The 12,604-nt window shown below is 43.4% G+C and overlaps 2 protein-coding genes across 2 annotated transcripts; one reads left to right on the top strand and one right to left on the bottom strand.

The window, feature by feature from the left end:
• Positions 1–267: 267 nt before the first annotated feature.
• Positions 268–1,564, bottom strand: LOC117580542. The gene is made up of 3 exons (XM_034267136.1): positions 1,053–1,564; positions 439–992; positions 268–384 (listed from the first exon to the last, which is right to left on the bottom strand). The coding sequence occupies exons 1-3, from the start codon at positions 1,522–1,524 to the stop codon at positions 268–270; spliced, it is 1,143 nt and encodes a 380-aa protein (XP_034123027.1). The 5' UTR covers positions 1,525–1,564.
• A 4,428-nt stretch (positions 1,565–5,992) lies between these two features.
• LOC117579175 (larval serum protein 1 gamma chain) lies at positions 5,993–8,309 on the top strand. Its single transcript, XM_034264937.1, has 3 exons — positions 5,993–6,081; positions 6,134–6,261; positions 6,322–8,309. The coding sequence occupies exons 1-3, from the start codon at positions 6,012–6,014 to the stop codon at positions 8,143–8,145; spliced, it is 2,022 nt and encodes a 673-aa protein (XP_034120828.1). The 5' UTR covers positions 5,993–6,011; the 3' UTR covers positions 8,146–8,309.
• The last annotated feature ends 4,295 nt before the right edge of the window (positions 8,310–12,604 follow it).

Here is a 12,604-nt window from a genome sequence, read left to right as displayed (position 1 = left end):
CTGAAATCGATGCTCAAAATGAAAGCGAAACTATCATGTCCAGTCCCCATGCTCCAGTAAGTTCTCAAAACTCTCTCGCTGGGCATCAAAGAAATGAGTTTCAAGCGCCGCCCAGTGAGCAGGGCGAGACTGGAGTTTCTCTAGAGCAAATGTCTCGCTTGGCTGGTGGCGACTCTGGGTCAGTGCTAACTGGAGCTAAGCTCAGCCACAGGGTCAGGGCAAGCAACTACAAATATGGAAGACAGGCTAGAGATAGGAAAAACATCTTTATTTCGGGTCAAAAACTGTCCTAGAAGGCACTTGCTTAGGTGGCTTCCAATCAAATGGATTGGCTGGGTAATCCGTTGTTACCTTCAGCATTCCCGCATTTTGACACTTAGCCAACTGCAAATGGGAATTTAAAGTACAATACTTTGACGGAACTTCCAGTAAACTCACCAGTTTACGCACCTCCAAAAATTTGTCAAGCTTAAACACTTTCAGTTCAAAGGGTTGCTCTGACTTAAAACCATTCTCCTGCAGCATGTCCAAAATGGAGCTGACAAATGTTTCGCTTAGCTTTGAATCACCCAAAACTATGGATAGAAATTGTAGCTTCACACAGCGCTTGATCACTTGGAGAACATCCGTTTCCTCTAGGGGTTCCTCAAGGTACAGCAACTCTAGATGCTCCAATGTGCCGGAGTGTTGCAGCACCCATTGGTTAAGGAATTGCCGAGTGGCTATGCGTGTATGCCTTATCCTCAAGTTTTTCAGTTGAGGAAAGTGTGGCCAAACCGTTGGTATCCGACAGTTAACCACAAGAAGAGTCTCCAGGCAGGGACATGGCGGCACAATAAACCCATGAGGGATAATTACATTCATCTCTGTGACTGTCAGGGAGCGTAGTTGCGGCAAGGCAGAACACACCTCAAGAATGTCAATGGGTTCGCTGTCAGAGAGCGGCGTTACGGCTAACTCTTCCAAGTTTAGTAATTTTTTTAGCCAATCAACTGAAAGCATACAAAATAATGAATAAATGAAGAAAACACTTTAGCATCTGCAAACCCTACTCTCTTCCTTTGGGCAGCTTTTCAGGATGAGTTTTTGTAGACTCTTAAATTCCTGCAGAAATTCACGATATCCGGAACACGCCCTGCAATCCAAACCCACTTCAACCGAACGCAGGGACCTCATTCGGGACAGCAAGGACCTGACACCATGCCAATTCGATTGGGTTACCTCTAGCGAAATTGTTTCCAAGTTGGGGCAATTGTCTTCTATTAGTTTTAGCACAGAACAGCCCCAATCGTTGAGGTAGCCTTTAAATTCGTTGACAGTGGAGCCGCAGAGTGGCAAAATGACTGGCCAGTGGCTTAGTGGCACCCAAAGTGGGTCAATAATTTGATATTTCTTGCGACTGTGATGGGAAAATGCTTTGCCAAGCAGCGGATGGACCAAAGCAAAGTGCAACTTATCTTTCTCGCTGTCAAGGTCTTTGAATATTAGAGCTAAAACCTCAAAGGGCAAGTCTAGAATATTCATTTTGAATTTATAGTTTTTTTACACGCAAAAACACGTCTGTCCTCAGGGAACTCACTGCTAAGAACAAAACAATAAATATATGTATACACATAGCTGATAAATTACTTTGATAAAATATAAATCTTACAGATAAGATAAAAAATAAAGTCTTCTGTATGTTATATACCAGAATGAACTTTCTATTTCCGTATCACTTCAAAGCAGTTCCCTTATTTCCCGTAAGATAATAGTTTGGCTATCTCCCCCTTTATTTTGTTGCACTGGTATCTCGAGGGAGAATATTGCTTGTCTCCAGTGCTGGGATCTGCATCTGCACACACTTCACATTGTTGATTAAAAATAAATTGTCAACTTTGACAATTGTGCGGCAGTTTTATTTATAAACTAAAAGGAATTCTCTTTTTATTCTGCTGCAAGGGGAGAGACAATTTTTGTTTACAATTTTGCAGTTTTTTTTTGTATTATTTTTAGAATTTTTGCCATGGTAGACAGCAGGGAGACTTGTCGCGAGATCTTGCTGAATTTTGATATACAGATTTAATTTTCATTATAACTAAAATCTCGCAGCCGAAGAACCCAATAATCTCGCTTCTTAATCATTCATCAATGCCCCCGTTTATGGCCTGGGGCATGATTAAGCATTTCCAAATAAAAATGAAAACCGTTTACGAAAAGTCACTCGGCGTAAATTTGTCACACGCTGAAAAGGAAACTGACACAGAACAAATCACGTGTGAACGATGGGAATATTTCAGGTGGGCTGTGGCTGTTCTTTCTCTGTCTCTTGGATGGTGTTAATCCAGGCGATGATTTGGCGCTTTCATTGGCAAGGGATCGGAAAGTTTAACTGGGAAGTGGCCTGGATGAGGTCTGGACGATGCCAGGAAACACTGGGGACCAGTAGGCAATGGGATGGCCACAAAGCAATAGAAATTTAATTTAATTTTTCGTAAATACAGATATAAAATATGATATTTGATTTTTGGCCGCTAAAGTTTCCTAGATTAGAGTGCGGAACAGCGAAAATGGAGAAATATTCTGTCATTCGGTTATCTATTTTATATTTAAGAGTTTCCTTCCTTTTTATATAAGTAATTACAAGCATTTCGGATAAGAATTACTATGAGAACATTTGAGGTACGTTTTACATTTGTTTTACCATCAATTAGGAATCATTTCTGCTCAGGTTCCCCTAACATAATTTAATGGAACATTGGAATTGAAACAGCGAAGGAATATTTTGACCTACATAGGTCTAAAACTCTTGCGAGTTTTCAGTACCTTTCGTTTGGGTAAAAAAAATACATTCGCTCTTAGAAAACTCCCCAGTCCCATTCCCCATTTATTTGACCACCAAAATGTGAATATCAAACCTTCTAAAGCTTCCATACCCAGTCATCAATTAGAAGATATTCCCAAACCCACCGACAACTCAGTTCCCAGAGATTTCAAACACAAAACGGTATTAATGTATGATATTTGTGAAGCATTTGGCCTGCCCAAGACACCTAGCAGAAGATCAATAAACCCATTGGAAAGGCCAATTGAAAACTCGTCAAATGGAAATTATCAACGACAATTGCAGTTCCTTGAATGCACTTTGTATACCGATGCGTTTATATATGCTACAACAATTGAAGAGAGTGCACTGTGGAGCCGTTATTTGACTTTCCCAACATATAATAATCATAACTTGAATTGAAAATTACCACAACAAGACACCGACACCCATCGACGACGATGCAAACAGAGCCCAAACCCCCCCCCCCCCCCAATAAGGGCAATCAAATAAAGCAGAACCAAGCCGCACAGCGCATAATAAACTAAATGGTAGACAAATATTGAAAGTCGGTAAAGGCAGGGAGCCTTCAGTCTTGGGGGCTTCGTTCGGTTCTTTTCTGTTTACCAAAATTGTCGCGCAAGTGCCGAGAGAGAGAGAGAGAGAGAGAACGAATTGGGTCATCGGCTTCTACCTGATGCATCCACTCTGATCGGTCCGGTGTCGCATTTCAGTAACTCTTTTGGGGCTCTGTGCTTTTGATGAGAAATTTAATTTGCTTAACGCTTAAGGCGGGCAGGCAGGAGGCTCGACATGCGTGGGTGCCATTTATTGGTGGGGTTTGCATTTGACTCCCTTCCTTTGACTCGATAGATAGCCAGATAGCCATCGACTTGCTTAATTGTCGTGACAAGTTGACAGTTCGCATGAAAGCCCAGCCATTGTGTATTAAATTTCGAACAAGAAGAACACACCGAAATACCGAAGCTCCCCTTTTCGGGTATATATGTATTGTTTGTCAACTTATTTATCTCACTTGACCCAATTTCTGTGTGGAGCTGTCGCATGCCTTATTAAAATCATCCGACTACCGAACCGGGGCCCAGCGGTCTGGCTTTGCCTTTGGCCAGCTCTTGTGGGTTCGATGATTCATTTCTGCTTGGTTACACATTCTGCCATTGACAGACGCGGCCCGAGGTGTTGTCGGGGCATGCCATTCCATTCCATGGGTCTCCGTCTCAGTCTCAGTCTCAGTTCCAGCGTATGCGTCAGACCTAAAACATTTTTACATACAACAACAAAACAAGAGCAAGCAAACGAGAGCTGGTGTAGGTTGGGAAATGCTTCAGTAAGTGAAAATACTTTGCAGGGTAGAAGGTAAAATGAAACTTAAATATTGTGTAATGCCAAAAGGCCCAGAAGTGGCCATTAGCAGAGGGAAAGCTGTGGGGAAAGAGTGTCCCAGAGAGTCAAGAGCGCCAGAGAGGAGATTCCTTGATCGCTATGCAATTTCCCGAGTGTGGGAATAGATTGATGGTTCAGTAAATCTCTCCTGAAAGTACTTCGATTTCGATTGGGACACTCGAAATAATTAACTCAACCACCAATGTCTCACATAAGCCAAGAGAAGGCCTCAAAGGATTGTCTTAAATAAATAAAAATCGACTGAAAAGTTCAACTAACACTCCTAAGACCCTTTAAGGGTACCTTAAATACACATAAAACATCAAAAAATCTCAAGAAAAACCCCAAGAATAAATCAGTTTGGCGGCACGTTTAACCCAACTAAAACTCCTAGACTCCAGACAACCAGTAGCAGTTCACAACACAAAGAATAAAAAACAGATAGAACGTTGACAAAAGGCGTAATGATTGATGCGCCTACCGATAATGACTTTTTAAATACGATTCCAAAGCGCTAAAAAGGGGACAATCTGCCGAGCAGTGCGACGACAAAGAAGAGAGAGAGCGAAGCGAGGCTCTAGCTATTGAAATGTAATTTGCATTTTATAAGCCTACACAGGGGCCAAGGATCACAGGGGAAAACAGCAACAGCACAACAAAAAAAAGAGTGGCGATGATGACATTTAAAAGAAGGCGAGGACCCCAAAGGGTTCTTGGGAGTGAAACAAACAAAAAAAAAACGATTTATGGGCTTTTGATGATGGCAAAGCAGTGCCAGATATGCCCTCAGATCTGTCGCTAATATTATGCAAAGTACGCGTGATCGCAGACGGCACACCAGGGGTTCCAAATGCGATCATTGCAGACCCTGTCTTAAATGGGTTTCTACTTGATATTCAGTGGCAATGATTAGACAAGATTTAACAACAGTTTGTCACGTTTCGTTAGGTGAAAAGATGTCGAAAAATCCATGGGCGGTAATCAGTTTTCATGAGGCTGCAATTGCTTTGAGCCGTAACGGGTGCGTAACAAGCTTATCATGCGACCGACTTCTCACCATCATCAATAAGAATCAATCAACACAAAGACAGAGGCACAGACTGTGGAGAGGCATAGGAAGTCGCTGGAACTGGTACTGTTACTGGTATTGGTATCTTCTGTTTTTTCGGTTCCAACTCATTAAGTTCTCCAAGCGAAACGTTTTGTCAACGACGCAAACAAAGAGCCTTCCTTCCTGCCATACAATACTCAACGAACACACACATAACTGGACGTTCAGTTTGCCGGGCCTGCATCTGTGCAGCTAGCTCTTTGGGTAAGTAGCCTCCTATAATCCGTCATGCCTCGCTGGCGATTTACATTAATGCGCCAATTTCGTGTCGTCTACCGAATGTCGACAGTGCAAAACAATGGGCCAGATACGTAGCGGTAGCGCTGACTGTAATTAACATTTTTCGCATTATAATTTTGCCCTTTTTTTGTCTGACGAGACACGGTCTGAGTTGGCAACTTTTAATGTCCGCACATTTGCGGAAAGTATCGCGCTGGAGCTCTCGGTGTAGCTGCCAGCCACTTAACGAAAATCATTTTACATTTTTTGCGGTGACTAATAGCAAAAAAGGAAGGCGCGCTGTGGAGTGCCTCTGGGGCACACGAAATATCAAGAGAACACCCAAAGATAATGCCAAATGATTGGGCTTAACCCACCGCTCATAGGTCGCCGCTATACTTAGCATCTAATCAAAATGCAATGCCAATGCTGAAGCTCAGTTTGATGCTGAGCTGCCTGACGAAAACAAGTGCCATGAAATTGCTATGCCTCTTATCGCTCAGCTTTTTGCTGTACCTAAAACCTGTCTCCGCTGGTGGAATAGGTAGGTGCAAGCAGTTCCAATTCAAGTCTAACGCTAAATAAACTCCCTCCAGCTAATCGTTACTACCTGGAGAAGCAACGCTTTCTGCTGGAGATACTCCATCATGTCCACGAACCGCTGCTGAACGATCAGTGGCGTTCGTTGGGTGAACATTTGGTCAGCGATAAAAGCCAATATGTGGTAGGTAAAAACCAAAAATCTATAACCAATTTAATACACACAATTTGCCACTTCTCTTAGGTGTACAATGAACAAATGACCGACTTCTTTGAGACCTTTGCCCATGGCAGACTTGTGCCCCGCGAGGTGTACTACAATCCGCAGTACCCCGAGCATTATCAGCAGTCTTTGGGGCTCTATTACTTTTTCTATCACACTCGGGACTGGATTACCTTATGGCAGAACATTTGCTGGGCACGGGTGCATGTGAATCCGGGAATGTTCCTGCAGGCTTTGAGCCAGGTGCTGCTCAAGCGGGAGGACTATCAGGCGCTGGTCATGCCCAAGATTTATGAGCTGTGGCCCGAAGCGTTTCACAATGAGGTGACCGTGAGGAGTGCACGGAATTTCAACTTTGCCAATTGGATACGACAGCAAGACACTTTCACCAGTCAGCCGCTGGAGGTGCAGCTGATTCTGCCCCAAGAGCTGCAACCCATCCGGCTGGAGGGAGATCTGCGTAGCTCCCCCAAGTGGTTCGAGGCCATGGCTGACGTGCATATACTTAGACTCAAGGAACATCAGCGTGGACTGCACCGCCTGCAGCATCTCATCGAGGACATTGGCTGGCAGTCCTATTGGTACTACATCAATATGGGCATAGCCCAGACGGAGAACAGCTCGCAGGAGCTCCAGGAGTGGTGGTACAACCAGTTGGGTCAGCTTCTGGCACGCTACAAGCTGGAACGCTATGGCCAGCAGCTGTCATACAAACGATTGACCCTCCAGGCATTGACACCGCACCTCTTGACCTGGCTAAACCAACGCTTTCAACTGGTGACCCCGTCCACCACGAAAAAGGTGACCCAAGCACTGCAAAACTTAGAGACAAATGTTGCCGATGCAATTTCCACGCGTAGATTTATGCTGAGCAATGGATCTAACATCGATTTGGCAGCAGCTGATAACTGGCTGCTGGGCTTAAGGGAACTCTTTCCCTTTGACCTGACACAACTGCAGCTGGAGTCGGCCAACGAGCCCCAATTGCTGCTCGACCTGCGCACTTCGCTGCGTTCGCCTGAGTTCTATTACTACGCTGAGCGGTTGCTCCGTTCTTATAGAAGATATCGCCAGGTTCTGCAGCCCACACCCAAGACTTCTTTCAGACCCACCGAACTAAGGATTGATTCAATGGACATCACTCCACTGATCACCTACGACGAACCGGTGGATGTGGATCTAAGCAATCTGCTGCACGCCCGGCATTTTCACTTCGATGGACACTTTATGTGGCCCTTTACCCTGCAGCAACGACAGTTCCGACTGCAGCATGAGCCCTTTAGCTTCAGTCTTCAAATCACCAGCAACAAGACCCAATCGATCGTCTTGCGTTCGTTTCTCACTACCGCAGAGAGTGGCTCTGGTGCTGTCAATCGAGAGCCCTTCTATCAGTTGGACTCCTTTCTGACGGTGCTCTATGAAGGTGTGAACCGAATTACCCGAGATTCTCGACAGATCAGTGGCCTGATCGGTGATCACATCTCACTCACCGAACTCCATCAGTATGTGAGGCTGGCCGAGCAGGAGGAGTTTGATTTCCCCCTGAATATTTCCACACCAAATTGCGGCTTTCCCAGGCGTTTGATATTGCCCCGAGGTGGTCAGGGGCAGGCCCTGCGTCTGCGCCTACTGATCGTGGCCACGGTCTACGACTTCAAGGCCAGGCAGGCCAACGAACTGAACTGTGACTTCAGCAAGGGGGTTAGCCGCTGGGACGAGCTACCCTTGGGCTACCCCTTCGAGCGTTATTTGGAGGCGGAGGATGAGGCGTTGCATCTATGGGGAGATCACACCTTCTGGCAGCCTGTGGAGATCAATCATGTGGATCGTTTTCGCCATGAATAAATAAAGATCTTCTGATCTTTGGAGTTCTAATGGTAAGATCGTAGCGGTTGAACGTGTGTCCTCTATAGGAAGGACTAACAATGTTCCTGAAGAGTTTATCAATGATCTTGGAAGATTTGTTTCTAGATTTTTTGTGAATAAAAATATATTAAAAGTGATCCTAACTTACTAAGACCTTTTCTTCCATTAGTTGAAGTGTAGATCCATTCCCTATCAGGTCATAGGACTGCTGATCCGTTTGCTATATCATCTCAACTCTACCGATCACATTCCTACGACACTAAAGACCTCTACGCTTACGATTTCCAGACGTTAGACCAAGTCCATTTCTATCTTTGATCAACCCCACCCTCTGTACGAACCTTTTAAGACATCGTTAGACCCAGCTCCATAAATAAATCTTAATTCCACTTTACCGTTCGTTGGCTATCCTCCAACACACACTCCACCCAGAGACCTTTAACGGCAAGTGACGTCAAATTTGGGTAATTACACGGCTTTGGGTCTGGGGTTTGGGGTTTGGGGGGTTGCAGCACTCTCCATGGGGTCCGAACCAACATGTATAAAATATTAATCAAAATCACAAAAGAACAAGCTCAAACGGGGAGAAACCACATCGAGAATCAAAACAAAAATTAAAAAACGAACAAGAATATGAAGAGGAAAAGGCATTAGGCTGGCAAGAGGCGAGGGACTGAGTTCTGGGTCTGAGACTCGGACTGGGGCCTGGGGTTGGGGCACCAAATGGACGACGTTGCATGGATGCAAAGCACTTTATATCAAGTCCGGAGAACGGTTCCATGGGGGCAACGCGGGAGCGAGACAGCCAAACTTGTTATACGCAATCGAATCGAAAATATGGGCGAAATATAGCGACGTCTGAGGAGTCGGTGGAGTAGGAGTAGAAGTCGGTGGAGTAGGAGGAGGATAGGTGCTGCAGTGAGTCGCGGCTCGGCTGTAAATCTAGAACTAGTTTTTTTGTATTTTTTATTTCTCTCTCTCTCTTTTTTTTCTTCTCTCTGTTTGGTCTGTGTGTTCGTCTTTTACCCGATGACGCGGTATAAAAGAAAATATTGGACACCTGCACGGTTTCGTATCGCAGCAACAACAACAACAACAACAACAACAACCACACGAGGTGTATGCATGAGCAGGGGTGGGGGCACAAGTGAAGCCCGAAAAAAATTAAATAAACGTACGGACAGAGGGCAGAGCGCTGTGCCCGAAGAGCGTCGCCGCGTTGATGGTTAAGCGAGCGCAGATAACGCAGAGGGAAGAACAAGAAGGAGAGCAAGAGGGTTCCAGATTCTAGTCGAATATTAGCTGCCCTTAAATATGTCGGTGACTGTCCCATTTTATATACTGAATTACATTCAGGTTTTCTGATCACCTAAGAGCTAACAAAATTTAAACAGCAGACTTAAATCCTCAACAATTTCTATTTTCGAGGCCCAAGAAATGTAAACAAACAGTCAAGTGTGGCCGTGTAAGTATCTGCTAAAAGAACGGTCACTCTTTGTCATTTTTCTTTTGTTTGTGAGCCAATTCCCAATGCCCAGGGTCACACTGCTGGTTTTCATCGATAAATGAGCAGCTAATTCGTGGAAATAAATAAAAAATACTCAAAAACTAATTTTAAAAATGTATAATGTTTTTACCTTAAATGAAATTAATTATTTAATTCACTTTCCTTGATTTTACTTTCAGAAAATTAATTATTATACAATTTTTAGATATGGTACTTTCAGAGATAATATTTTCTACCATACAAAATGGTTTTACATGTGTAGAAATATGGTTTAAAAATAGGAGAAAATATGCCTTTGAAAACTACTGAAGAAAAAAGCCTTACAAAATATGTCCTCCACACCAAAATTTTTATTTTAAAACCCTAAAATTGTAGTTACGCAACCATTTGTTTTCCCTAATATTCCTCTCTTCAGCCATCCAGAATAGCCCTAGCGTATTTTTGTAACAAATTTTACTGCCCGACCAACCGCATATTAAATTTACGATCCTCAACCTCAACAAAGGGTATATCGAGAAGACAAGGCAAGCGTAACGCTCCTTAGATTTTCCTTAGCCTCTCCCACTCCTCACTCCACTGCACCACATCTATTTATCTCACTTCTCGTCTGGTTGCTTAGGTAGCTGCAAAATTTTGGCCTGTCCCGCAACCCAAAAACAAAACAAAAAGAAGAAGAGAAACCCAAATAATAAAAAGGGGCAGCCGAGCGTAGAGCGATAGAAAAGGGAAGGACGAAAACTAATGGCCAGGCTTTTATTTCCAAGAAATTTAAAACTTTACGAAGGAAAAGAGGGATCCGAAACATGGAAAAAAATGGCGTTGGAGCACTCGAAAACACATGGCAGTATGAGGATCTGTTTTGGGCAGTTAGCGTTAGAGGCAGCCGCAGGTAGCTAGCCGTTGAAACAGATTCGAGGTTTCGCGGACATCGAAGACCTAGAAATGGTCTTCTATTTATTCCTTTATATTTAGTCTTCTTTAATTTTGATAATAATTTACGAGGTGGAATAAAGAACTTTGTGGCCCAAGTCAAATGGCTTCTGGTGAACAACTTTTTGGGGTACCAGCAAAAGAGTCCATAAAAAATCTCAAAACAGAGAAAAGATGTGTTGTGCTGTGCGCCTTTTAAGGTGATTCCAGTTGAAATGCATTTTGTCAGCTTAGCCTCACTTTTGGCCAGGCTATAATAAAAAAACTGCCCCCACTCTGTGTGTCTGTAACTGTAAAAGGCGAAGGGGCAACGCGAAACTGACATCTGTCCGCACCCAGAACAGAACGTCTGTCCGTTCGTCCGTCCGTTGATAGCTTTTTGAACTTTCCCGCCGCCTGCTCTCAGTCGTTTCTCTGTTCTCCGCACTTTTACTCAACTGTCCGGATTTTTTTTCGAGCTTCGCATAATTAATTAATTGCAATGTGTGCAAAAGATACAGATCTTTGGCGATTTCCATGGATTTTTATGATTAATATTACAGGGAGGCAAAACGAGGGAATATTATTGGCACTCGACTTTACTTCACTTTATATTTTTTGTGGCTAAGTATTTTAATATTCATGCACGATGCTCAGCTGTTCTTGTATTTCGTACAGCTATCTGTCAATTTTTACAGGCGCTCGCTCATATTTCAGTTTTTATTAATATTTACTTTTCATTTATTATTTTAATTTTAATATTCCTGTCGGGAAGTTATTCTTGAGACCCGATCGACAGACAGAGAGCCTAAAAGCTTTTGTTTTTAAGTTATAAAAATTCTCGAACATACATGCAAATGCAGAGCTTGTTTCGTAAAGTATTTTTTTGAATCTTCTGCCACTTACCTTGTAATTATTATTTGGCAAATTGAAATGCAACTCCGTCTGAAATAAATACAAAAATTAATAATAATATACTATTAATAGCTAGAAATAATAAAATGTTAAATAGTGCGAATAAATCAAATAAAATAAACATTTCGCGCAGTTCTAGCTGGTTTTGATTTGTTCAATATATGAATATGAATATGAATATGCCTTTAAAATAAATTAGCCCACAAACCACAAAGTTTATCCGACCAAAAGAGATTACCTCCCCTTTTGGCAAAGATCTCTGTGCAGTCTTAGTCCCTCGCGTTAGTTCCTTTCATCATCCCCACTCAAGAGTCTCTGTTAATTTTGTTTGCCATTGCTGCATAATTAATAAATTGTTGCAGAGCGATCAAAGCTGCCCATGGCCAACAGATCTGCACGATTCAACTTCCTTTAGGGCCTTATATTTTTTGCTTAACGCTTTATTGACAGACACGCCAGCCAGGCAGCAGCGCACATAAATCGACAGGCAGCAACCGCAGAATGCAAATGCAGGGAAAGACTTCCCTGTAGCTGCAGCTAAAGATCTTGAGAGGCGATAACATAAGGGTGCTTAAGCAAATCATTCGCACAGTCCGTGGAAGTTGATGATGAGTGGGGCCAATGGAATCGAACTGCGGCACGGATTTGCTGCTACTTTTTTGTTGCTGTGTGTGGTTGATGAGAGATTAATGGGTGTGAAGAATGGAGAATAAATCCCTTAGGTACTTTGAGATAGATTTGAAAGAAACAGAAACAGAAACCACCCACAACCACCTACAATGCCTACCCCAACAAGGCCACTAGGGCTGCCATTCATTGACCCACTTTCACTGTCTCCGGAACAGAGCGGGAAGAATGTGATTGGGAATGGGAACCCACTTTCGATGACACACAGAGAGAATTATTGAACAAAAGTGGACAGCACGCAACGCGGCGCATCGCTCATCCGCGACAGAGTGAAAACAACAAAAGAGAGCCACAAAAAAAAAAAAGAAAATACGGGAATACTTCCGCTGCAGGAGATCGCTGCGATCTCTGTCTGGATCACCCACACACAACAAGGCAGCTGAAACAAAAGGCAAACAGTTGCCAGTCAGCCAATTCGTT

The sequence above is a fragment of the Drosophila guanche genome, unplaced genomic scaffold (assembly GCF_900245975.1).
Source record: "Drosophila guanche unplaced genomic scaffold, DGUA_6, whole genome shotgun sequence".
Classification (NCBI taxonomy): Eukaryota; Metazoa; Arthropoda; class Insecta; order Diptera; family Drosophilidae; genus Drosophila; species Drosophila guanche.
This window is presented reverse-complemented; position numbering and strand designations above follow the sequence as displayed.